Below are 24,905 nucleotides of genomic sequence, written 5' to 3' on the forward strand. Positions count from 1 at the left end.
GATGGTAGGTGGACAGATGGACAGGTGATGGATGGACAGATGAATGCAAGGATAGATGAACAGATGGATAGTGAATGGATAGATGGATGGTGGATGGATGGATGGTGGGTGGATGGATGGTGGATGGATAACTGGATGATGGTGGATGGATGGTGTTGGATAGGTGGATTGATAGATGGTGGATGGGTGGTGGATGGATGGATGGTGGGTGGATGGATGGTGGATGGATGGAGGGTGAATGGACAGGTGGATGGACGGATGGTAGATGGGTGGTGGATGGATGGATGGTGGGTAGATGGGTGGATGATTGGATGGTAGATGGATGGTGAATAGATGGATGGATGGAGGGTGAATGGATAGGTGGATGGATGGTGGATGGATGGATGGTGGATGGATGGTAGATCGATGGTGAATAGATGGATGGATGGTGGGTGGATGGTGGATGGATGGAGGGGAATGGATAGGTGGATAGACAGATGGTGGATGGGTGGTGGGTGGATGGATGTTGGGTAGATGGGCAGATGGATGGATGGTGGATGGATGGATGGTGGATATATTGGTGGATGGATGGTGAATAGATGGATGGATGGTGAATAGATGGATGGATGGTGGATGGATGGTAGATGGATGGATGGATGGTGGATGGATGGAGGGTGAATGGATAGGTGGATGGATGATGGATGGATGGATGGTGAATAGATGGATGGATGGTGGATGGACAGATGACAGATGTAAAGATGGATGGCGGGACTGAGGGCATGCATTTTCAAGTGCTGGAGAGCAGCTGCTATTATGTCTCAACAGAACTTCCTGTTTATATGTTAATATGAGTCCTGGAAAAACTCCTTTTGCAGTTTAAAGCAGTGCGTTTTCATTAAAACAGTTTTCCTGGTTTCGCCCTGGAAATGCTTACCCTCGATTCTGATAAGGCAGTAAAATAGGGACTTTTTTTTTAAGCTTCGCCGGTTTCATTATTGGTATACGATCCTTCCAACTATGAGGCATGAATGAAATTGAAATGAACCTGTGAGCGTAGAACTTGGAGCAGAAAGTTTGGACAAGGATAATCACCCTCCCTCTGAACTTTCTGGGTGGATAGATCCTGGCCACATTCTTTTCACCAGCCCCCTCCTTGGGGTCCAGCCCCTCATCCGTCACACACAAATGCATAAGCACCAGCTGAATAAGGAAGCTGTGCTCTGAGAAGCCCAAGCCTGGGCTGACAGATGTAAGAATAATGCTGGTTGTAGGGAATCTGAGGCCACCATGGTTCTTGGCATTTCAAAAACAATTAAAAGCATCGTCACTGCTCTATACATAGGAAAATAAATTGAACAGGAAAAGCCGAGTTTTGAAATAGAGGGATGTGGACAGAAAGGTCCAAAATCCTGGTTTCCTTGCTCTTTACTGCCTCCCTGGGTCCTGTGGCTGATATGCTAATGCCCTGAGGGGATGGAGATAGTGTGATGTGCTTATTTATGTTAGTAGTGATCCATCAAAAGAAAAGCTTGAGTTGGGAGTTCCCGTCGTGGCGCAATGGTTAACGAATCCCACTGGGAACCATGAGGTTGCAGGTTCAATTCCTGGCCTCACTCAGTGGAGTAAGGATCCGGCGTTGCTGTGGCGTAAGCCGGTAGCTACAGCTCCGATCCAACCCCTAGCCTGGGAACCTCAATATGCCTTGGGAAGCGGCCCTGGAAGAGGCAAAAAGACAAAAAAAAAAAAAAATAAAAAAAAATAAAGGAAAAGCTTGAGTTGGTCAACATTTAATACATGCTTCATGCCTTCTATTCTGTGTGTGCAAGAACATCTATTTTCTGAGTATTACTTCAGTTAAAACTAATATGAAACTAGGGGACTGCAAAGTGGAAATGGGGACCCCTCCTTTAAAACTCCTGCCCCTCCAGTGTGAGTGCAGGAGATGGGGCTGTAAGAGAGCCTAGCCCCCCCCAACCCCAGACTCCTCCCAGGAGTTTCTTGGAAACAAATTTGGCTAAAACAAGCGTGAAAGAGATTGGGGTCATCTCCACAATCCAGCATTAATTAGCACTTCCCAACCGAGAGCCATAAATCACATCAAATGTGTGTTTTCAGCTGCTCTGACAATGACCTCCAGCCTCCTGGAGGGTGGAGGGGTCTGTCCATGCTGGGGGTTCTGGAGAGCCAAGGAATCATGATTGGGGTGGAGGCGTCCTCCTGCAGGAGGGGCATTGGGGCAGGAGTGGAGAGGGGAGGGGCGGCTACCGGCTGCCTCCGTGGAGCACAGCTGCCGGCACCTGTGCTCTTTCCACCGGGAGCTTGAATGACGACGGAGTAGTCCTCTTCCGTAGCCGTCCCCTGATATGGGCCACCCTGAGGGTGGCCCTGTGCTCCCCAGGTGGCCAGTGGGCCTCTGGTCCCAGTCACCACACCCGGATGGGGACGGGGTCACCGTCAGCCAGCACCACCTCCTGAACACCTGGCAGGGGAGCATGCTGGAGGAGGAGGGCCCAAAACAGAGGGACCCCTGGCCCGCACACTTGAAAAGGTCACCACGGGCCTATGTCCCACAAAGGCTGCCAAGATTTGGGAGGGCAGGGCCCCCCTGCCCCCACACCCACACCCACCCCCGGTGTGGCCCCACCCCCTGTGTGGCCACCTTCCTGAATGAGAGGCCCTGGGGACAGGCAGCCTCGTCCCCTCAAGGGTGCTCAGATGCGGCCAAGGGCCCCGCGGATCCAGGGGCATGAAGCCCTAGCCCTGTGCTGACCGCTGGGCGCGGCCCATCGGCTTGGTGACAAGAATCTGCGGAGGCAGAGCTGCCCCGGAATGAAGCTCCTTCCCAGAGGCCAGCTGCCCATCAGGGAGCCAGCCCCAAGGGTGGGGGGCAGTGGGGCCCTGCACATGCAGGAAGGGCCAAGTTTTTACACAATTATTACGTGTCTGCAGATAAAGATCCCACAGGTGGGAACTTTGTCTATTGTCGCCGTCCCTGGGTCTATGAGCTGCTACATGATGCAGCCCTGTGGCCTCTGCTGTGTAAACGATGACCGGCTGGACCAGGGGAGTGGAGGACCTCTGCCCCCATGCACCCTGAGTGGGGGAGCCCCCTAAGAGGGGACCCCAGTTCAAGGAGGGGACCCAGGGGGACTCAAGCCAGGTCTGGAGCCGTCACGGGCCAAGTAAGATGCTTCTAGGAGGCCCTCTAGACTGGCCTCCCTGACAGTGTCCTATACCTGCCGTCTGGTGATCCGGTTGAAGTGGGCAGGTCTACAGGCACCCGGGGCCTGGGTACTCAGAGAGCTCCAGTGATGCTGACCCTGCTGGTCCAGGACTCCAGGTTGGGCAGCAAGCCTGGCTTGCTGGCTGGACACACTCTTCCTGGCTCTTGTTCCCTGATGCTGCCTTTGCTTCAGCCACGTCTGAATATCTAGGCTCACACAGACCCAGGAAGGAAGGCCGTCTGCTCTTGGCTGGTGCTTCTTCCAGCCCCGCCCTCCTGCTGTCCCAGGTCAGCCTGGCTGAGGTCAGTGGCTCCCACCCCTCCGCTGTGTCCCCAGGCATCCGACCCCAAGGCGGGGCTGATATCTGTGATGCTTGCACACATGCCAGAGCCTGCACTGCTCAGAACCGCTGTGATGAGTGATATTACAGGGACACACGGGTGTCCAGGCCAGGGCTGGCAGGGGGTGTGCTCAGGCTGTGAGACACTCCTCTCACCCAGTTTCACAGGCAAGGGAGCTCAGGCATCGAGTGGCTCATAAGTTGCCCCAAATGTGACTCAGCCCCAGCTCCTGTCATCTCCTCTCTCTCCTGTCTGGTACCTGAGGTCCCCACCCTGGCTGAGATCAGGACGGTGTGGAGAACACACACTTCCAGCCCCAGCAGCGTGCCCCTTCAAGGCCCAGGGCCCAGCCTGTCCTCCCCACTCCTCCCCTGGGCGCGCCCATGGGGCAGTGAGGCCAGACCTGCGCTGTCACACAGGTGGACGTGGTGCTGAAGAAGGGGCCGAGGCAGCGAAGCTGGCAGCAGGCGGGAGGGCAGAACTCGCCTTGGAGGCTCTGGTGGATGTTCCAAGCTGACCACTCCTGCGGCCTCTGGCATCTTGGAAGTGGCCTCAGGCCTCAGCAAAAAGAGGTGTCTATGCCCAGCGAGAGTGTCCGCGGGACTGTGTGACAGCTGGATTCAAGGAGCTGTTTGCAGACCCTGAACTAGACCTTCCCCACAGCAGAGTCCACCGGCCAGGCTGCAGCTTTCTGTTGGCTGATGGGTCAAGGCATTTCAGTGCCCCCCTTTTCCCACCATGGTCACGGGTACCCACAGTACTCACTCACCCCCCCCCCCACCATGCACCTCTGACAGCTGGGGGGCAGGGGATCCCCAAAGTTAGAACATTAGGGGTCACAATGGGGAGCAGGACCGCCCTCCACCAGGGCTCAGCCCTCGGGCCAGACTCCTGCCTGGGCTCTGCCTCAGCTTCCTTCTTGACCCCTCCCTCCTGGGGCATCGGTGTCGAGGACAGAAATGCAGCCAAAGCCACAGGCTGTGTTTTGCTTTCCGTCTGGGTCCTCCTGGGAACGGCTTCAATGAGCCTGGACGGCAACAGGGCACGGCCCAACCCTTCCCCCTGTTTGGAGGGAAGCCCTCCCAGGCGCAGCTATAATTAGACGTCAATTAAGTGAGAAACCCTCAGCCTTGTCCTTGGACAGCCTCCAGGGCTGTGACTCCAGGAAACCCACAGTCCTGACCCAGGCCAGTTGCCCAAGGGGCTGGTCCCTAAGTTGGGCCTTTGTCTGCAGCTTCCCCTCCCCACCTGGCAGGTGCAGGCCAGCCTCCTCGCCTCCGCCTGCCTGCCCCAGCTTGCTCCTTGCTAGAAGGAAAACACCCAGGAGTTCACTGCCGGGTGCCTGGTGCTCTAAGCTGGCACAGTCCTCTTGGTATTTTCAAAAGTCAGCGTCCTGATGCAGGAGTGTGTGCGTGCAGGAAAGTTGGGGAGGTAGTTTGTGTCTCATCAAGAGACTCCATCGGAAGTTCCCATCGTGGCTCTGCGGTAATGGAGCCTGACTGGTATCCATGAAGACGACGGTTCGATCTCTGGCCTTGCTCAGTGGGTTAAGAATCTGGCGTTGCCGTGAGCTGTCGAGTCATAGACACGACTTGGATCCTGCATTGCTATGGCTGTGGTGTAGGCCGATGGCTATAGCTCCGATTTGACCACTAGCATGGGAACCTCCATATGCCATAGGTGAGGCCCTAAAAAGTCAAAAAAAAAAAGAGAGAGAGAGAGAGATTCTGGAGAACTAACTCCTCCCCAAAGCTACCTAATGTTACTGGGGTGAAAGACAGGCCAAGGGGAGACATCCTGAAAGATTTCCCGGGGGTCCCTGGGAGTGCCTTCCCCAAAGCTGTGCAGAGAGAGCCGTCCTTCCTTCCCTTCCTCCTGGTCACAGGGCTCAGGCGCCCACCCCCAGTTCCTGGAAAGGGATGGATCCCCATAGCTCCCTCCATCCATGGTCCCTGCCCCCAGCCCCTGCCAAAAGGGCTTTGTTGAAAAGCCGATGGCTGTGGCTGCCAACCTGTTTCTATGTGTGTAGGAAGCTCTACAAGCATAAACTAGAGTCGTCTCTGATCCCAGCCTGTCAACAATCCACGAGCCTGGCGGCGTGGGGAACAGTGTTTGTCAAAAGATAAACAGCAGCTCTCAGGGCCCCACCCGGACTTGACTGAGCCCCTGCATGTGAGGGGCGTGGGTTCAGAGGCCTCCAGAGGTGGCTCAGAGCTCCTGGGTTCAGCCCCTCACTGGCTTCCAGGCACACGTTTCTGCTTCTCCTGCCGGGGCATTCTCTCCAGAATCCTCACGGAGTAGGGTCTGGGGTGGAAAAGAAGACCTGTCTTGTAGCTCCAGCCCTGACCCCTGCTTTCTCTACCTACCCCCTTATTCCCAGCTGCACCCCCCACCACCACCACCACCCCAGTCTGGGTCAGGAGGTTCACCAAAGCAGGGCTGGTCCCCACCCGTCCGGCGTCTGCACAGTCTCTGTGTGGATGGAGACTGGGGGTTTCTGTGACCAGGGAGGTCACCAAGGAGACTCAGGTGGGCCTTGTGGGGGCTTCCCATGGCCAGCTGACCCCTGGTCTGATTGATTCAGTGCTTGATTCTGGAAGGGTTTCCCACAGCCCAGCCACCAGAACAGGGTGTGCTGTTTTATTCCAAATTCAAACCCGGTATTCAGACGAGACAGCAGTGGCCCAGTGGGGAACTTGGCACCCTAGGCAAGGCCACCATCCCTCTGCGCAGCCAGGCACCCAAGAAAAATGGCTTTGAGTCAGAATTTCGCTTTCAGGCTGATTCTGAATGAGGAAAAGTGAAAACTAACAACAGTGCAATATTTGGTAGTTGGTTGGGAGCATTGGAGTAGCAGGACCGGACACCCTGCCCGTGTGGCAGCTGTGTGGCCTTGGCCGGCCCTGAGCCCTCTGGTCCTCTGTTGTCTCAATGGTAAAACCAGGTGGTTGGACCCAAGCATGCTCTCGATGGTCAGACGAAGGACGGGGAAGAAGCTCTGGTGGGGCTGGAACAGCGGGAAGCTGGAGCGTTGGGCCCAGTTCTGGTTCTTACCCATCTCTCAGGGGTCAGAGGATCAGGACCAGCCTGGAGTAGCCCCGCTTCTCCAGACTCTGAGCATGAGGTGAGGACAGTGGCTGTCGCCCTGGGCCTTAGCTCTTGCCTGGGGATGGCCTGATGCTGGGGGACCATGCATGGAGACCGTCCAAGGGGCCTAGGGCTCAGCTTAAAACATACCTTTCCTTTTTTTTTTTTTTTTTCTTTTGTCTTTTTAAGGCCACACCCATGGCACATGGAAGTTCCCAGGCTAGGGGTCAAATCAGAGCTGCAGCTGCTGGCCTACACCACAGCCACAGCAACGCAGGACCTGAGCGGAGTCTGCTACCAACACCACAGCTGGATCTTTAACCCACTGAGCGGAGTCAGAGCTCGAACCCATGTCCTCATGGATAGTAGTCAGGTTCGCTACTGCTGAATCACAACCAGAGCTCCAAAACCTACCTTGTCTTTCAGGGTACAGAGGCCCTCTGACCAGGCATATGCACTGACCCACGGGCTGGCTGTGGCCAGGGGCTGGAGCAGCCCTGACCTGCAGCCCCAGCGCTGATGAAGTACGTGTTTCAGGTGAAACTTTGGGAGAGGATGGCACACCTGGGAGGCCGCACACGGATGGCCTGGCTGCCCGTCCTGGTGGTAAGTGGCCGGAGCCCCTGTGCCCTCGCCCAGGAGGTCCAACAGGAGCTCTTTCCTGGGCTATGTCCTACAGCAGCTGTGACCCTCCAGGCCTGTTTGTGCAGCAGAGACATGGAGGAATGATCACACAACCCCTCATTGGGCTCTAAGGCACCCAGCCCAAGGTGGACACTCTGGTCGGAGCTCCCCTCGCCAGGCTTCCTGGTCTGCCTGGGGGTACCTAGCCTGGCACCTGTAGTGAGCTCCACAACCCTGGCCACAGAGCTGGGGAGGGCCCTGGCCCCATGGGCTCCCCAGGAGCAGAGGCACCATATGACTGCTGGTGAGGAGGGACCTCACCAATTGAGGGCAGTGGGAGGTCCTGGTGGGGGGAGTTGGGGTGGGGCACTGCCAGGTCATTTGCTAAAGGCACTGGGGACTTGGCATCAACAAGCGTCAGGGCCTGAGGGGCCCCACCAGGCTCCTTCAGCCACAGCCTGTGGGTTGCAGAACCCAGGAAGTGGGGTCTCTGGGGGCATAGAGGCCAAAGGAGCCCTTCCTCGAGGCAGGTATCCCTGGTGTGCCCGGCCGGAGCGGAGGATGCCACGTGTGGCGAGAACGAGTTTTACAACCAGACCACAGGGCTGTGCCATGCATGTCCCCCATGCGGGCCAGGGGAGGAGCCCTACCTGGTAAGACTCAGCAGCCTAGGAAGGGGGACAGTGGCCTGGGAGGTGGACAGTGGCTCACGTTCTAGGGAGCGGGCTGGCACTCTCTGCAAACGTGTGTGCTCCTGCAGTGGCCTCTCCTGCAGAGAAGCTCAGTGTGCTGCCCTGCTAAGTGCCAGGGAAGCCAGCCGTCTGTGCTGCAGGATTTGAGGCTCTTACCGAGAATCAGGCACCAAGGCCACCAGCTTGGCTGTTTTTTTTTTTTTTTTATCCAGGAACAGTCAAGAGAGGCTGGACTTGGGGATGGAGTGGGGAGCGCTCAGGACAGTCAGGATGGGTCGGGCAGCCTGGGCTGGGAGAAACTCCTGAAAATAGCTGGTGCACCCACCCGGTGGCCCAAGGACATGGGTCCGGTCCCAGCAGGGTGTTATGGGCCTCACTTGTGCCCTGTCCCTTTCCTCGGCCAGTCCTGTGGCTACGGCACCAAAGACGAGGACTACGGCTGTGTGCCCTGCCCTGCTGAGAAGTTCTCCAAAGGAGGCTACCAGATCTGCCGGCGCCACAAGGACTGCGAAGGCTTCTTCCGGGCCACGGTGCTGACGCCTGGGGACACGGAGAACGACGCCGAGTGCGGGCCCTGTCTCCCTGGGTGAGCACCGGCACGGCCCTCACCCCACAGGCCAGTGGCTGGGCGGAATCCTGCCACCTTTCCCAGGATGGGCAGCCCACCCAGGCTAAGTGAACACCCTCATAATAGCACCCTCTTCCGACCCAAATCAAGCAGCTGTGCTGAGTGTTCACAGTGGGACAATACATGTGGAATGCTCTGGGAAGAGAAAATCAACATTCCGTATGGATGTACTATTTTTTAGTATTTTTAGTATTCTGGGAAGAACTGGGTAAAAACGCTACTAATAGAAATGTTTGAGTCAGATGTTGCCCATAATTCCACCCCAGTCCTATTATGTGTCAAAAGTCTTCCCCCCCCAAAAAAAAGTGAAACTGCAAGATAGACTCTTCCTTCTTGTAAGCAGGACCATCAGCAAGTTCCCTTGGGACGAGGAAAGGCCATCCCTGACACCCAGTGACTACCTCCCTCTGGTGGCCACATAAACTGTGCTTGCAAGGGCTATACCGGAAACTGAAGGCATCATGGTGGTGATAACAATAGGGGTGCTAGCAGTGGTGGAGGCTGTGATGATGGATGTGTTAGAAGTGGTGGAGGTGGTGATGGAGGTGCTAAAATGATGGAGGCGGTGATGATGGAGGTGCTAGACGTGATAGAGGTGGTGATGATGGAGGCATTAGAAGGGATGGAGGTGGAGTTCCCGTCGTGGCGCAGTGGTTAACGAATCCAACTAGCAACCATGAGGTGCCAGGTTCAATCCCTGGCCTTGCTCAGTGGGTTAAGGATCTGGCGTCGCCGTGAGCCGTGGTGTAGGTCATAGACTCAGCTCGGATCCCGCGTTGCTGTGGCTGTGGTGTAGGCCATGGCTGCAGCTCCGATTCGCCCCCTAGCCTGGGAACCTCCTTATGCCGAGACAGCGGCCCAAGAAATGGCAAAAAGCCAAAAAAAAAAAAGTGATGGAGGTGATGGTGGAGGTGCTAGAAGTGTTGGAGGTGGTGGTTGTGGTGCTGATGGACACAGAGATGGTGCAGATGATGGCAGTGGTCGCAGAGCAGCAGCGTTTTGAATAGCACACCCTATTTTGCAGCCCAGTGGTCACATGTTATTACGCCCCTGAGAGGAGAGAGAACTTAAGACTATGTCCAAACAGGAACACTGGACATTAGCATATAAGAAAGAGAAGTACAGAAAGATCCTCCAAGTTAGGAATAGTTTGAAAGCCAAAAACTCTTTAACAAGAGAAGACATTTTGAACTTACAGAAATGAACTTTAGTTCCAATTCGTTACTAGGATGCATCCATTTCCATGGTTTCTATCACTGCCTCTCTGCTGGTGACTGTCCCCCACCCCCAGTCTCTCCAGTTTTCTGTCTTTGGTTCAGACCTACCTCCTGGGCTGCAGACCTGCATGCTCAAGGATTTGCTGGACAAGCCCAAGCCCATGCCCCTGACACAGAGTACAATCCAAACGTATTTGTCACGTAGCTAAAGAAAGCAGGGGGCCTTATTCTCGATACGCAAGCAAGCAAATAGCTATGCCTGGGGCTGGGGGTGGGGGCATTAGACTGTTCTCTCAGAAAGTTTGATAAAATGAACATTCTGTGGCCGGCAGCTTTGATTTAATTCTGGAGGCTAGCATGTCTCGGGGGCTCCACCCAAAAGAACACGTTTGGAATTCCCACCGTGGCTCAGTGGCAATGAACCCACTTGTTCCCATGAGGAGGCAGGTTTGATCCCTGGCCTCACTCAGTGGGTTAAGGATCCAGTGTTGCCGTGAGCTGTGGTGTAGGTCACAGATGCAGATCGGATCCTGCATTGCTGCGGCTGTGGCATAGGCTGGCAGCTACAGCTCCAATTCTACCCCTAACCTGGGAACTTCCATATTCTTCGGGTGGGGCCCTAAAAAGAAAAGAAAGCAGGGGGACATGTTAGGAGCAGAATCAAGACTTTCCCTCCAATGACATAAGGGTCTTGGAGGACTCTGTGCAGACACTGTTTGAATGGGAGAAATTCAGCAGGTCCTTGAGCTTCACTGGCTGGAATCAGTCTCTGGTAACATATTCTTCATAGGACTTTACCTTGATTGGTTTTGATTGGTGCAGACACAGAACTCATGCGAGAAATGAAATCTGAGGATTAGCTATAGCTGTGGAGGAAAAGCTCGCACACCTGGCCATGCTCACCTTGGGAAGGAAATGGCACCCTTCACAAAATCTCAGCTTGCCTCAAGAGCCTCTGGGTGTGAGCATCTGACCTGACAGTCACAACATCGAGTAACAGCCCCTGCTTTTATTTTCTTAAACCTCTGAATTAAGAGCCATCTGGGTAGATACTAGTGAGACAAAGAGGAAGGCAGGGGGTTCCTCTCTTTGGAAAATGGGTGACCACAGCCTAGTGGGACAAGGGACACCCAGGGGTCCAGGGGTCCAGGAAGGACAGTCCTTCCTGGCTGGGGAGGGGGGCCGGGAAAGGGCTCAGAAGACTCCTCAGCTGTGCTGGGAGGGGTGGGGGCCCGGCTGGGAAGAGGACAGGGCTCTTGGAGGGAAATGCTCAAGACAAAGCATGAGGGGCTGTGGTCCCTGTGCTGCATGGAAAGTTCAGTGGGGCTGCAGGACCACAAGGGGCAGGGCCAGAGGGGAAAAGGTGCGAGGACTTAAGAGTTCACCTTGGTGCCCCTGCGGCTCCCCGTGCCGACTTCTAAGCCAGTGGAGGACACGGTCAGGCTGTACCTAGAGTGACCTTCTTGGCACCATCGGGGAGAAATGGAGCTGGGACCAGGGCAGGGGAGTCATGGGAGCCAGGGAGGGAGAGCTCAGTGTGGGGAGAAGGAAGAGGATGTGGGGCAGACCCTGCCTTGGCTGCCCTGTGGGCAGTGGTGCCACTTGTGAGGATGTGGATGCAGGAGGGAGGTGGAGGGAGGAGGGCGTGGATGCAGGAGGAGGAAGGAGGAGGCCGTGGATGCAGGAGGAGGTGGAGGGAGGAGGGTGTGGATGCAGGAGGAGGGAGGAAGGTGTGGATGCAGGGGAAGGAGGAGGATGTGGATGCAGGAGGAGGACATGGATGTGGGAAGAGCCATGAATGCAGGAGGAGGAAGAAGGAGGAGGACATGGATGTAGGAGGAGGTGGAGGGAGGAGGCCATGGATGCAAGAGGAGGAAGATAGAGGGAAGGTGGAGGAGGTGTGTGTGGAACCGGAGGCGGTGGTGGCGTCTAGACCAGAACACCTAACAGGTGGATAGATACACAGGTGGGCCCGTGAGGCTCCTCCACAGAGTGAGATGTGGTGAGTACAGAAGGGAGCCTCTTCTGTGGGCACTCCTGGCTCCTACAAGGTTCAGCCCGTGTGCCCCAGGGTCTGGGAAGCCGCATGACTGTTCTGGATGATCTGCAGGGCATGCTGTACTTGAAGCAGCCTGTTTCATTCTTACTCAGACCCACAGGGACTTTCTATCCAGAAAGATTAGGCCTTGGACCCGTGCCTAGGGCTGGAGCCATTTGGTCCCGGAGAGACTGTACTGGGTTCGCTTGTACCCAGAACGTTCACCAGGGAGATGTTTGCTGACGGAGACTTGGAGCGGAGCACATACCGTGGCTCAGCCTCACTCAGCTCCACGGTGCAGGACTGTGGTTCAGGCCAGCTGTGCCCTGAGAGGTGACCGTTCACATGACTTTCTCCCAGCCCCAGGCCCACACAGAAGGCCCTGCATCACCTCTGGCCTCAGATCCCACGCTGGCTCCAGTGAGCCCAGTGCTTTGGGGCCATGTCCCAGGTTCACGCGCCCCAGGTGCAGGAAGAGGCCTGGCCCAAAGGAGGATCATGGGGACTCTCGGCTCAAGAAAGGTCATCCCCACCCCTGAGCGAGGTTCCTGGCTATGCGCACAGACGGCCTCTCTTTGGCTCCTGACACTGCGGCTGCCTTGGCTGGCTCCCCACCTGTGGTTTGGCAGGTGCTCTGTCCCCGTCCTGCGCACTCTCCTCTGTGTGTCAGCTTGTGGCCGGTACTCTGGCTGAACAATGAGCCGAACGGGGCTTTCCTGTTGCAAGAGACTTGTGTGGGAGGCCCGGGAACAAAGCACGCAGAGAGGCTGGATTTTATAACCTCCCTGGGGCATCTTTCTCCCACAGACTAGCTCCCTCTGGCTGGGCTCCAACAACGTCCACTCCTGACTGGGCCTCCCATGGCCAGAGGACGGGGTGAAGTTTCTGGTGGGTTCTGCCCACCGCACGGGGAGGGGAGGGGAGCGTCCGTCAGCTCAGGAGCCCTGAGGAAAGGGGATCCTGGGGAGAATCTGGTTCCTGCTGACTTGCAGAGAGGTTCTGGAAGCCCCACCTGAACCCGATCTTGTCTTGGGCTACTCACCTCAATCATCCCTTGAAGAACAGGAGGAAAAAGAAAAAAGAACTAGGGAAAAGTCACGCTATAAGGGCATGTCCAATGCCCACACAGGACACCGAGGCCGGGCTCTCAGAAACTGCGGGCCCAGCCTGGCCGCCCCTCGGAGGCCTCCTGGAGCAGACGCATGGGCAGATGGCTCTGGAGCACTGCAGAATGTGGCTTTGGGAGCCTAACTGTAAAGTGCATGTTGTGGCTTCTCTGAGGGGTGTTTTGAGATGGGCTAATTCATGTTTACAAGATGCACAGGGATCTGAGGATGAAAGGCTCTGAGGAAGGGCGGGCAGTTATGATCATCATGTTGCTGGTAACAGTCCAGCTCCTGGAGGCTGGGTCCAGACCCCCTCCAGCACTGCTGCTGTCTTGGGGCCTGAGTGCATGGCTAATAAAAAAGAGATTAAAAACAACCACAGGAAAAATCCAACAGCAAAGAGGGGCACCAGCTCACTTTATGGATTGTCTTCTCACCGAGTGGTGGATGGCTCCATGTGTGTTCCATGGAAATGGGTCAGAGAAGGGTTGCGGCCTATGATGGGCAGGATCCTGAGCCGCTGGGGTGCGCAGCCTGCAGAGAATTCAGGCTGGGTCATCGAGGAGAACCCTGGGGGAGGCGCAGGAGGGCTGCAGGACTGTGGGCTGGCACACGACATGAGGAAGCTCAGGGGTAACCTTGAGGCAGCCTTACCTGAAGGCCTTGACCTTTTTGCAAGTGGGTGCAGCCCCAGCATGAGCTCTCCTATGGCTTCAATCAAGTGCGTCCTCAGTTAGGACCTGGCGGCATTTCAGGCCAGTGGCCTCAACCGCTCTAGAGGTGGCGCAGTCTGTGCTGTAGCCATGCTCTGCCGGCCAGTCCCACTCAGTCCGGGAGGTCCCGGAGTCCCAGGGGCTTAGACACACTTGCCCGCAATCCCACTGGAACACGAGCTGCACCTCCATTGAGGGTGGGGGCTGGGGGGAACTCCTCAAGGGCCCTAGCCCCCATTTAGAGGGACACTCAGATGGCCGAGCCGGGCCAGTCCTGGGAAAGGAAGTGGTTCCCGCCGTCTGCTCCAGCTCCCATCGCAGGTGTGCCGACCGTGTGCCCTGGTCTCACCCTGCTTACCTGTCTGCTCTGCCTTGTCTCCCTTCCCCTGCCCGCAGCTACTACATGTTGGAGAACCGGCCTCGGAACATCTACGGCATGGTCTGCTACTCCTGCCTGCTGGCGCCCCCCAACACCAAGGAATGTGAGTGTCCCCTGCTCGCCCACGCCTGCGGTGCTGGCTCAGCGCTGGTACCTTCTGTTCTGCGGAAGCAGCCCATCCTGGCAGTGGGTCCGTGAAGGGGGTTTGCAGTGGCAGGACCACAAGTCAGTGACCTCTGTGAGCCTCAGCATGCCCACCTGTAAGGTGGGGGCCCTAAAATCTGAGCCGTGCCTCTCGTGCCATCGCTGCAGACCCCCATGACACAAAGGTGTTTTGCTGAGCACTGCCAAGCGCTGGGCGGTGTGAGTTCTCACTGGTTTTCAAACCAGGGGAGGCCCAGGGAACTATGAAGAGTGACCACAAAGCACAGGGTGTACACGAGTTGACACGTGAGCTTAAAACCCCACCTCGGGCTGGCCTTCCCTATTCTCACTTCGGGGTGACATGCATGGGCATCCATTTGTGACGAAGGGCCAGGGATCTTTGCTTCAGAGGTGTATGACCTCTCCGGTCTGGGGTCTAGAGAGGCACTAGTGAAGTGGGACAGGTGGACGGATGGATGACAGGAGGATTGGGAGGGAGGTGGGAGTCTGCGACCCCACTCCCATTCCGAGCCTTCGAGGGCCCACACTGTAGCCAAAAACACGACCTCTGTACACTGGCACCAGTTAAGAGTTTTGGGCGAAGCAGAAAGAACAGCTTCATTGCTTTGTCAGGCAAAGGAGGCCACAGCAGGCTAAATACCTCAAAACTGTGTCCTTCAGGGAGTTCCCATCGTGGCTCAGTGGAAATGAATCTGACTAGCATCCATGAGGATGCAGGTTCGATCCCTGGCCCCACTCAGTGGGTTAAGGATCTGGTGTTGCCGTGAACTGTGGTGTAGGTCGCAGATGAGGCTTAGATCCCGTGTTGCTGTGGCTGTGGTGTGGGCCTGCAGCTACAGCTCTGATTCAACCCCTAGCCTAGGAATCTCCATATGCTGCAGGTGCGGCCCTAAAAAGACAAAAAACAAACAAAAAACTATGTCCTCCCTTGAGAGGGGACAGTGAGGGGTTTTATAGGTTTTGCTCAGAAGACAGGATTATGGATTAATGTATCTGCATTACTCTTCATCCATAGATCATTTCAGAGTCATCACAGCCAGCGTCAGTGGGTCCAGTGATGGTTTCTGGTTGTCTTCGGGGTTATTGTTCCTTGACCTTCTCTCTGGAGAGAAGATTGCTTACAGGGAAAGCGTGTTACAGGATGTTTCAATTACAAAAGAAAACACTAGGTGTGATAGAACTCTAACTAGAAAGTAATTATGGGTCGAAGAAAGCACTTAATCAAGGAAGAGAGCATTTGTGAAAGGCCAGACACTAGGTGCACTAGAACTCTAACTAGCAAGTAACCATTAGTAGTAAGTGAGTGGGCCACGGCAGGACATAACATCATAGGGACGGTTTGAACTAGTTTTTAGTTGTAACAATAGTTCCTCATCATTCTCTTTAAGTCAGCCTTTTGAGACTAAGGGGAGGCCTGAGAACTAAAGGAAAGGCCTTTTACTCCAAAACACAGGGTCTCAGGGGCTTGTACACGGTTTCAACAATGGGGCCCTGCCCACCCAACTTTCTCACAGTATCTTGCTCTTAAGGGCACCAGGAGGAAGGGACGGAGGGCAGGAGGGGGGAGCAGCACCTACCCACCCCTCGGGACCAGCGGGACCAACACCTCCCTGCCCCTCGGGACCAGCTGGAGGAGGTGCTGTGGGTGGCGAGGCAGCTGTGGGTGGCGGGGCAGGGCTGCCCGAGGGGAAGGCCATTCCCTCTCCTCCAAAGTCCTTCAGTAGATGAGCAGGGCAATGGGGCAATGCGGGGCTCGCACATCTTTAAAGCTGAACTTCCCTCCCCAGCCAGGTGCTAATTAATTCACAATTAGAAGAGTCTCAGAGGCCCAGGCTGCCTGCAGGACCTGTGGGGTGGTGCAGTGAGCCCCACTGCTGGCGGCCTTTGCGGGGACTCAGAATATTCAAGCCCAGAGAGCTCTGGGACCAAGTCCAGTCTGGGGAGAAGTCAGACGCTCACCACCCGTCTAGAAAAGGCTTCTCACTGTGGACCTTGGGATACAGGCAACTCTTCCCCATGGCCTTCGTCTGGAAGCTCATGTGACCCATGTCCTCATGCAGGCCAGGGATCCCTCTGGCCACCTGGCAGCAGGAGAGCTCTAGGCCCAGGAAGGACCCCTCTCCTCTCTTCCAACACAAGGCCCATTGTATAGGGAAGATGAGCAGACCTCCCCCCCACCCCCAATGAACTGCTTATTGAACAGCAGCCTCAGCCCAGTCCCAGTGGGTCTGCAGGACCCAGCCCTGAAGGAGGCCAGCAAGGAAGGGAAACTGAGAGTGCGGGGGCTTGGGGGCCTGCTCTGTGACCTCGAAAGTCACCTGACCTTTGTTTGCCAATCTGGAAAATGGGGAGGCACAGTCAGTGAGGACTTGCAGGCTGACATGAGGAGTGGAGCCTGCCTGGGTGGGGGTCTATGTGTGGGTTCCACACCTGGGACCTGCACCTCCCTCTGCACTGACCTTTCATGTGGAGCTCCCGCTCGGGGTCAGCAGGCAGGGCAAGAAAGGCTGACCGTGACCCACTCACAGAGCTGCTGGCAGCCCCACCTCAGGAAAGCCAGTGGCTTAGGTCCCCCGGCTCTGCCCCCCACCTGGACGCTGCTTTGGTTGGATGTGACCACCTGGGCCTGTCTTGTGTGATTCCAGCCCCTCAACACCCCAAGACACTGAGCAGTGGCTCCTATGGACTACATCAGAGAGAGCTGGGAATGGACTCCAGGGGAGCGGTGACACGGACACATATGTCCCAGGGCTGGGGAGATGTCCTACAGGAATGTCTGGGCCACTCACCCTTCCCTCTTTGCAGTGCCCGGCTCCCCATCCTTGAAGCAAGCGGCGTCTATTCAGCCATGAAGTGTAGGGCGGGGGTCACTCAGGGTGCATCCGTCACTCAGGGCTGGGGGTCCAGGACCACGCTCTGGGAACCACTGGTGCCCGTCAGGAGCCTGTCCTAGGTATAGATCCCTGTTTAGCTGACCTCTGGGCACCTGCATTTCCCCACCTGTGGAACAGGCTGGTTAAGGGACCCAGAAGGTGTGTGCTCCCTCCTGCATCCAATCCCAGGGCCCAACATCCATGAGCCCAAAGCACTCTGAAACCTGAAGCACACAAGAGTGGGGTGCAAGGGGTGGCTGGGATGCCCCAGGGTGCACAGCTCCCTCCTGTCCTGAGGGGGCCCCACTGTCCGGGAGGCAGGGAACAAGCCTGGCCCACCCACACAGCCCCGACTCCCAGGCTTGCATCATGGGATGTCCACACCAGGAACCCCCTGGTGCTTGAGCACCAGCATAGTCAGGATTCCTCTGTTCCCACTCTGTCCCGAGTGCTCTCCCAGGGTCCCGCGAAGGGATCCATGTTGGCAGGAGAAAGGCCACGACTTGGGCCTCACGACAGGTTTCCACTCTGGCGAAGTCACCTGGCTTTGGGCCTCAGCTACCTTGTCCATGAGAGGGACACCTGCCCGCCTGCTGCTGTGGGGATGAAGGTGCAGGAAGCGCCTGGTCCAGGTCCCTGCAGCGAGTCCACCCAGCCACCTGCCATCCTGAGTAAGACGGACGCAGCCACAGGAACCCATCCTCGCGGGCCTGGGTTGGGCAGGGGGAGCACTGTAGCTGTTTTCTTACCACATCAGGGACCGCTGCTGGGAGCCAAGTCCAGGAGGGCCAGCCAGTCTGTCCAGATGGCGTTGTGAGACACCCAGCAGAACTGCCACTTGAATGTGAAGCCTTGGCCCCAGCAGGCGCCTCCAGCTGTTGCTGCCGGGCAGGGGGTCCGAGCTGCAGCCTCCCTCTGAGCAGCTGGGTCTGAGGGCTCCAGCCTCCGCACCAGGGCATACCTCACAGCTGTACAAATCAATAGATCCACCCCCAAAACCCAACTGTTCCCTGCGGAGAGGGTCCCAGCTAGACTGGTACACACCGCTGTGTCCACAGCTCACAGGGATGAAAAGGCCAAGGGCCCGGTCACTCCCCCGAGGCCCAGTGCAGAGGGGCAGCCACATTAAGCCACATGCTCAGTGCAAAGAACCCGGAGGATAGCAGACATCCCCCATCCCCGAGCCTGCTCCTCTCAGCATGGGCTGAGCAGAACCAGACCCCTGTTCTCATCTGAAGACACCTGTGGGAGCTTCTGCCCCCGCCAAAACCCACCCACCCCACCCCCGCCCCGTGGTCAGCAGGAGACCCAAGGGCAATCCCACCTGAGGAATACTCTTATCTCAGGACCCAACCCAGGTGGCTCCTGTGGATGGGCAGAGACCTCCTGACGCCAAACACCTGTGCTGGTGCCAAGTTCGTCCTCATGGGACCAGAACCTTGGCCGCACAGGCCCGATGGGGCTGTCCGGAGGGTGACGCCCAGAGAGGTAGCCCTCTGGCCCTGCAGCCACCTACCCCCGCCCCGGGTGTGTTCGGAATAGAACATTTGTCTGGTCCACGGGATTCAGTGAGGAGCCCAAGGCTGTGCAGGTGACATCACCTGGAGGCCACCTGGGGGTGTCCTGGATCAAGCAGAGGCCCAGTTTGTCATCTGGCCAGGATGGGTGTGCCCACGGGCACAAGGGGATGTGGTCGCTGTGCCAGCCCCACCTGTCGGGTGCAGAGGCATTTCGTAAGTCTGGCCGCTGGCTGCTCTGGCTGTCCCTTTCTAGACCACAAGCCTGGGCATGTTTGTGTCCCCAAGCTCGTCACCAGCCTCAGCTGGCAAGCCCCAGCGGACAGGGGCAGGAACAGACAGAGATGACAAACACCCACACGCAGAGCCCACGGCTACTTGTCTTCCTGACGATGTAGCTTGAGCCGCCTCAAGCCTTACAAACAGATCCTTCCAACCACCTCTTTGTTTTGAAAGGAAATCGGGTTGAGGTTGAAGCTGGCCCCATGTGCCTCTCCCCATGGCGGGCTCTGAGTGGTGGCTGAGCACCCTCTGCAGCTGACCCTTGTGGCCCCTCCACCTCCCCTCACAGGAGCTGGGTCTGAGGCCAGGTGAGAGGGTGAAATCAATCCAATCCCATTTAAATCTCATTTGAATTATGAGATGAGTTGTAAATTTGGGGGTGGGGTGGGAGAAGCTGCTGATCCTCCAGAAAGGCAGAGGGACATCTGTCTAGGCTCTGGAGGCCAGCTCTGGACACACTCAGGAGCCACCAGGAGAGGGGGAGAGAAGTTTCGGGTCCTTCCTCCCACCGCGAACCACCTGCTGCCTCCACGCGGACCGGGGCCATCCTGGCAGGTCAGCCCTGGGGTCTCCAGTGACGCAAAGTCCCCTCAGCCCTGCCCTCCATCCACGTGGGAGAGCCTAGACTCACCCAGAGGCCAGTAGTCAAGGATGGAGCAGGAAAGCAGCACTGGGGACAAGGAAGGGCTGCCCCACTGTGTGCAGCAGTCTGGGACACAGCCTCACCAGTGACAATGGCAAAGGGCAAAGGCCAGAAGCTCAGAGGGGTGAAGACCTGGGCTCTGGGAGCCGAAAACCCCAGCAGAGATGCCTCTGGTCCCAGATGTCTGACCAGCAGTGGTGTTTTAAGGACAAGGAAGTCAGGCAGGGGGACTGCAGCCTTACCAGGCTTCGGGAACCCAGTGCCTCCACTCTCAACTGTCTCCCAGTGTCCAGGCAGCATTCAGGTTCTAACTCATAGAAGTGGGGTCACTCGGGGCTGGTACCCCACCTTCCTGTCCCTCCCAGCCGGCACCCAGTTTTATTTGTAGTTTTCTGCTGGTTTGTTTTTGTTTTTTGTCTTTTTAGGGCCACACCTGCGGCATAGGGAGGTTCTCAGGCTCGGGGTCAAATTGGAGCTGCAGTTGCCGGCCTACACCACAGCCACAGCAATGCGGGATCCTTAACCCACCGAGAAAAGCAAAAGATTGAACCCACATCCTCATGGATACTAGTCAGGTTTGTTATCACTGAGCCATGAAGCAAACTCCATCTCCTGGCTTTTAATAGGTGAAAGGATCAGAGTTTCTGGCCCGGTCCCTGGGACCTCCTCTGCTTGCTGGACACAGACATGTGGACAGTTCAGCTGGATGGACCCTGCCTATCAGCCTGTCAGTGGCCCGAGCTGTAGTTTAGAAATCGTTCCCCTCAGATGCCCTGTGTGTCCAGGTCCTGTGTGTGTTCAGGTTCTATGTGTCTAGGTCCAGGTCCTGTGAGTCTGGGTCCAGGTTCTGTGTGTGGCGAGGTCCATGCGCTCTGCTGCTCATGAGAACCTTGCCACAGGGGAGCTGGGTCAGCTCTTTCTCTGAGGGGGGAGATGGGGGCTTCCCAGTCTGTCTGAGAGACCCACAGTGACTGTCCTGCTTGCAGGTACGGGAGCCACTTTGGGAGTGTCAGCCAACTTCCCCCGCACGCCCAGCAGCAGCACCCTCTTGCCACCCCAGCGAGCCCATAAAGGTAAGATGCCGGGTGCTGACTGACCCGACCGAGAGCTGAACCTAGCGGGGGGCAGGGAGGAGCTGCAGGAGGGGTTAGCAGGATAGAACCATCCCACCTGGAATGGCTTGCCTATGTGACAACCACACTCGTCTGGACACTGGCAAGTCTCTGCAGGTGTGGCACTGATCACATGGTGTCTGGCCCCTTGCCTCACGCTGGTGATCAGGACAGGAAGGGGGCAGCCTTCAGGCCACTGGGCCTTCAAATTAACCTGCCGACCTGACACTTTCATATCCAGCTTCCATATCGAATTTTCATATCCAGTTTCCACTAACTGCCCGTCACTCCCTGCGTGCTTTGGGCTGGGGGCGCTTCGGGCAACACCTGAGCCCCCTTCCCTCGTACTGTGTTCATGCCTCCAGTTCTGAGGCAGGTCCATGGCTCAGGTCTCAGGATTGGGTGCTCTCAGAATCCCAGGGTGCACACACACAGCCCAACAGCCCTGGCATCACCCCAAACCCGACCCCACATTCACACAAAGTATCAAGGCAGGAAGATTTAGCTGAGGTACCTGGACCACACTACCTCCAGGACCAAGAGAAGGAAACACTAGGACCACCTGGAGAGGGCAGCCCGGAGGGGGTGATGCCTGGTTTCCACCTTAATGAGCGGGACCAGCCTCCCTCAGGCATCTGCGGTCTGGATGCGTCTCCTCCCCACCCATGTGGGGGTGACCTGGATCCTGTTTCCTGAGAGCAGGTCCAGGTTTGTTCCCTCGGGGAATCAGGACAGATCTCCCTTCCTGGGGAGATGCAGGCGGGGTCCAGCAGAGGAGCGCAAGGCAGCCCCTGCCCCTCTCTGCATGGCCCTGGTCACACAGCAGCTGAGCCTGCACAAGACACAGGCTCCAAAGCAAGAGTAAGTCTGGCCCCACAAGGTGACTTTCCATCCTGACTTTTGCTCAGAAGAGTCTTGGGCTGAACCGTCTTCAGGACAGTTTGCTCATGGGCTGCTCTCTCCACGCCCACCTGCCCAGGGTCCCAAGTGCAGACACCCTGGAGCATCCTGGGCATCTGACCAGCAAAGGGGCCCGATTAGTGGTCCCAACATGACACCCAGAGCAACCTTAAGCACTTGGTTCTCAGACAAAGCAAGCAAGCGCTTCTGATTCCAAGGCTCCCGGACGGTCTAGTGGCAGGGCCACCGCTCCCAGGGGCCCTGAGCCCCATGTCACAGGCTTCTCTCCCGACTGCAGCAGAGTTCTCAGGCCAAGGACACCTGGCCACGGCCCTGGTCATCGCCATGTCCACCATCTTCACCATGGCCGTTGCCATCGTCCTCATCATCACGTTCTACATCCTGAAGGCCAGGCCTTCCACCCCAGGTGCCTGCTCCCACCGCCCACGCCCGCCCCTCCACCCACCACCCCGATGTGAGCTGGCCGCTCATGCCCTTCTCCCCCATACCCAGCCTGCTGCTCCAGTCCCCCAGGGAAGAGCCCAGAAGCCCCAGCCAGCGAGGAAGAGGAGAAAAAAGAGGCCCAAGGTCAGCAGCTCTGGAGTGTGGGCCGGCCAGGAGGGCATGAGCAGCTCAGCATGGCCGGGGGGCAGGCTGGGGCCAAGGCTCAGGCGCGTCCCCTCCAAGCAGGCCTGGGCAGGACTCTGATGCCTCCCTCCCGTCTCCCCCACTGTCTCCCGTTCCCACAGACAACGTGGTGATTTTCTCCGAGAAGGATGAATTCGAGAAGCTGACAGCGGCTCAGGCAAAGTCTGCTAAGAGGTGGGTCAAGCTGGGCAGCCCTGGCGGAAGCCCTTAGTCCCATTGGAAGGTGGGGTCCTCAGGTCCAAGCAGGAAAGGGACCTGGGACCGGGGACAGCAGGGCCATGGTGCCTACAGCTCTGTTCAGGTGGGACAGCATCAGGCTGGCCGCCTCCACTGGGCCCTGAAGGCTTCTGGCTTGTCTGTTCCATGCCCTCTGCTCCAGAGTGGCCCTTGGGTGGGACTTCATTCCTGTGACCCAGTTCTAGCAAATGTAGTTCTTTGTCTAAAGCCAAATCACAGGAAGCAAGCAAGCAAGATGCCTGTAAAAAAGGATGTTGTTTTTCACACATTTGGAAAGATTTTGAGAGTTTAAGCACCGACCCACGTGGGCCAGGGCCGTGGCCTAGGGTGGGGGGCAAGGGTGTGATGTGAGCCCATCTGCTAGCCTGTAGGACATCCCAAAGTCCCTCCCCCCAGTCAAAGGAGCTCAGGGGTGCAGGTCTGCTCCACTTTATTTCCAGTCATTGCTGAGACCTTGTGGGACTCAGTGCAGGTCCGTGAACCCCTTTGCTGGTGGAGACACAGGTGTGGATGGAGGGGACTGGGGGTGCTGAGAGGTGAGCAGAGGCCATGCCCACCCAATGGTGGCCCCAAGGCCCCAAGAGCTCACGGCTACCTTGGGGTGTCTCTATCTAATGTCCCATGCCCAGAGCTTCTCAGTAAAGCAGGACAGGTAACTGCCCTACCTTCTCTATCACAGGGACAGCAGGGCAGGCTGGCCAGCCCTGCACCCTTAACCCAAGTCCTGTTTCGACAGTGAGAATGACGCCTCCTCGGAGAAGGAGCAGCTGCTAAACCGGAGTCTAGACAGTGACGAGGAGCCAGCCCCTGACAGGCAGGGTTCCCCAGAGCTGTGCCTCCTGTCCCTAGTCCACCTGGCCCGGGAGAAGCCGGTCACTGCCACCAAGGCGGCTGGGGTAAGGCCTGTACCCTGACCCTGACACACTGCCTTTCTGCTGAAAACGTTCTGCTACACAAGGGGTTTATCCCAGGAGCCCCACCAGAGAACAGGTTCAAAACAAGGCATTAAAAACAGAAAAGCTAGGAGTTCCTGCTGTGGCCCAGTGGGTTAAGAATTGACTACAGTGGCTCAGGTCACTGCGGAGGCGCAGGTTCAATCCTCAGCCCAGCACAGTGGGTTAAGGATCCAGTGTTGCTGCAGCTGTGGCATTGTAGGTGGCAGCTATGGCTCAGATTCAATCCTGGCCCAGGAACTTCCATGTGCCATGGATGTGGCCATAAAAAAAAAAAAAAGTTAGTCCTCTTATTTTACACCTTTATAGAAGAAAAGGAATAATGAGCCAAGAGAAAAAAGCTTAAATTGCTTGGAACATAGAGAACAGCAAAATCCCTTGGAAGTATACTGGCCTGTATCTCATCAGACCACCCCCCCAACACACACACACACACACACACACACACACACACACACACACACGCACGCATATGCTCACATCTGTCACCCAGCGAAGGGCTATCGGCATGTGGGAGCCGAGGCAGAGAGCACAGCCTGGCCGAGCTGCCTGGGAGCTGGCCTGAGGGTCGCTGTCCTGACCCAAGCCTGCTGGGTAACACTGCTCATAGCAAAAATTCCCTGATGGGATGCAGGCTGCTGCCAGGTCCTGACAAGGATGCACCCAGGCTTCCGAATTCAGTGACTTCCATAAGGGGCCTGTCAATTGCAGGGCCCCTGGAGGCTGTGGGTCGTTTTGAAGGATGGTGTTTCGGGCCTGAGACCTCACTGCTGGGGCCATTTGTGTACCTGCCATGCTGGCTGGAGCTGCTTCCTTTCCAGAGGAGGGCTCTGCCTGGTTCTGTGGCTGCTGCACGAATGGCCCCCAGCGTCCCAGTGGCCCTGGGTGAGCTGGGTCCCCAGGTTCGTCCTTCCAAATAGACTGAGGCCAGACATGGCCTCTGGTCACTTCAAGAGTCTGAATGTCGGCGGAGCCCAGGGAACCCTGTGGGCACTGTGGGTGCCCGAGCTGGACCCAGGAAACGGCTTCCTCAGGTGACTCTGATGGATGCTCCGTGAGGGCGTGGTTTGGCATTTCTGGTGGGAAATCGGGGAAGCAGCCGTCCACTGATACTAAGATGGATGCCTGGGTCGTCCCTGAGGATTAATGCTCTCCTGACTTCTTTCACAGATTCAGAGTCGAAGGAAGAAGATTCTGGATGTGTACGCCAATGTGTGTGCAGTCGTGGAAGGTGAGCGGATGGACTGGCCAGGTGCTGACTTCCCCGGGACCCAGGGCAGAAGAGCAGTCTGGGCTGACAGGCATGGAGGGATGTGTGGTTTTTCTCCAAGCTATTCAATGAGGTCCCAGTCCTGCCCACTGCCCTTCCCCTCTCGGGAGGTGGCAGGACCTGCTGGGGACACGTGGGCCCAAGGGGACAGGTACTCTGTGTCCCTCACAATGCCATCTCTGCACTAGCACGGCTCAGTGGCTTTGCCCTGGGGCTGTGGTAAAGTGTAGCTGTCTGCCTTGTGCCCAGCGGCCCTGCATCTGGACTGGGTGGGGCA

The 24,905-nt window shown here is 57.0% G+C and overlaps 1 protein-coding gene across 4 annotated transcripts in view; it reads left to right on the forward strand.

The window, feature by feature from the left end:
* The window catches only part of EDAR (ectodysplasin A receptor), a 69,932-nt gene that overhangs the window by 38,703 nt on the left and 6,324 nt on the right, over positions 1 to 24,905 (forward strand). Inside the window, exons 2-11 of one of the 4 annotated variants that reach the window (XM_013995872.2) lie at positions 7,058 to 7,237; positions 7,786 to 7,908; positions 8,352 to 8,533; positions 14,046 to 14,131; positions 20,495 to 20,581; positions 21,819 to 21,947; positions 22,034 to 22,108; positions 22,270 to 22,342; positions 23,142 to 23,301; positions 24,529 to 24,589. In XM_013995872.2, the coding sequence (XP_013851326.1) occupies positions 7,151 to 7,237; positions 7,786 to 7,908; positions 8,352 to 8,533; positions 14,046 to 14,131; positions 20,495 to 20,581; positions 21,819 to 21,947; positions 22,034 to 22,108; positions 22,270 to 22,342; positions 23,142 to 23,301; positions 24,529 to 24,589 (1,063 nt within the window). In that variant the 5' untranslated portion in view covers positions 7,058 to 7,150. The remainder of the gene's footprint in view (positions 1 to 7,057; positions 7,238 to 7,785; positions 7,909 to 8,351; positions 8,534 to 14,045; positions 14,132 to 20,494; positions 20,582 to 21,818; positions 21,948 to 22,033; positions 22,109 to 22,269; positions 22,343 to 23,141; positions 23,302 to 24,528; positions 24,590 to 24,905) is intronic. The other 3 variants (XM_021087105.1, XM_013995874.2, XM_013995875.2) reach the window with 3 other exon arrangements.

The sequence above is a fragment of the Sus scrofa genome, chromosome 3 (genome assembly GCF_000003025.6).
Source record: "Sus scrofa isolate TJ Tabasco breed Duroc chromosome 3, Sscrofa11.1, whole genome shotgun sequence".
Lineage (NCBI taxonomy): Eukaryota > Metazoa > Chordata > Mammalia > Artiodactyla > Suidae > Sus > Sus scrofa.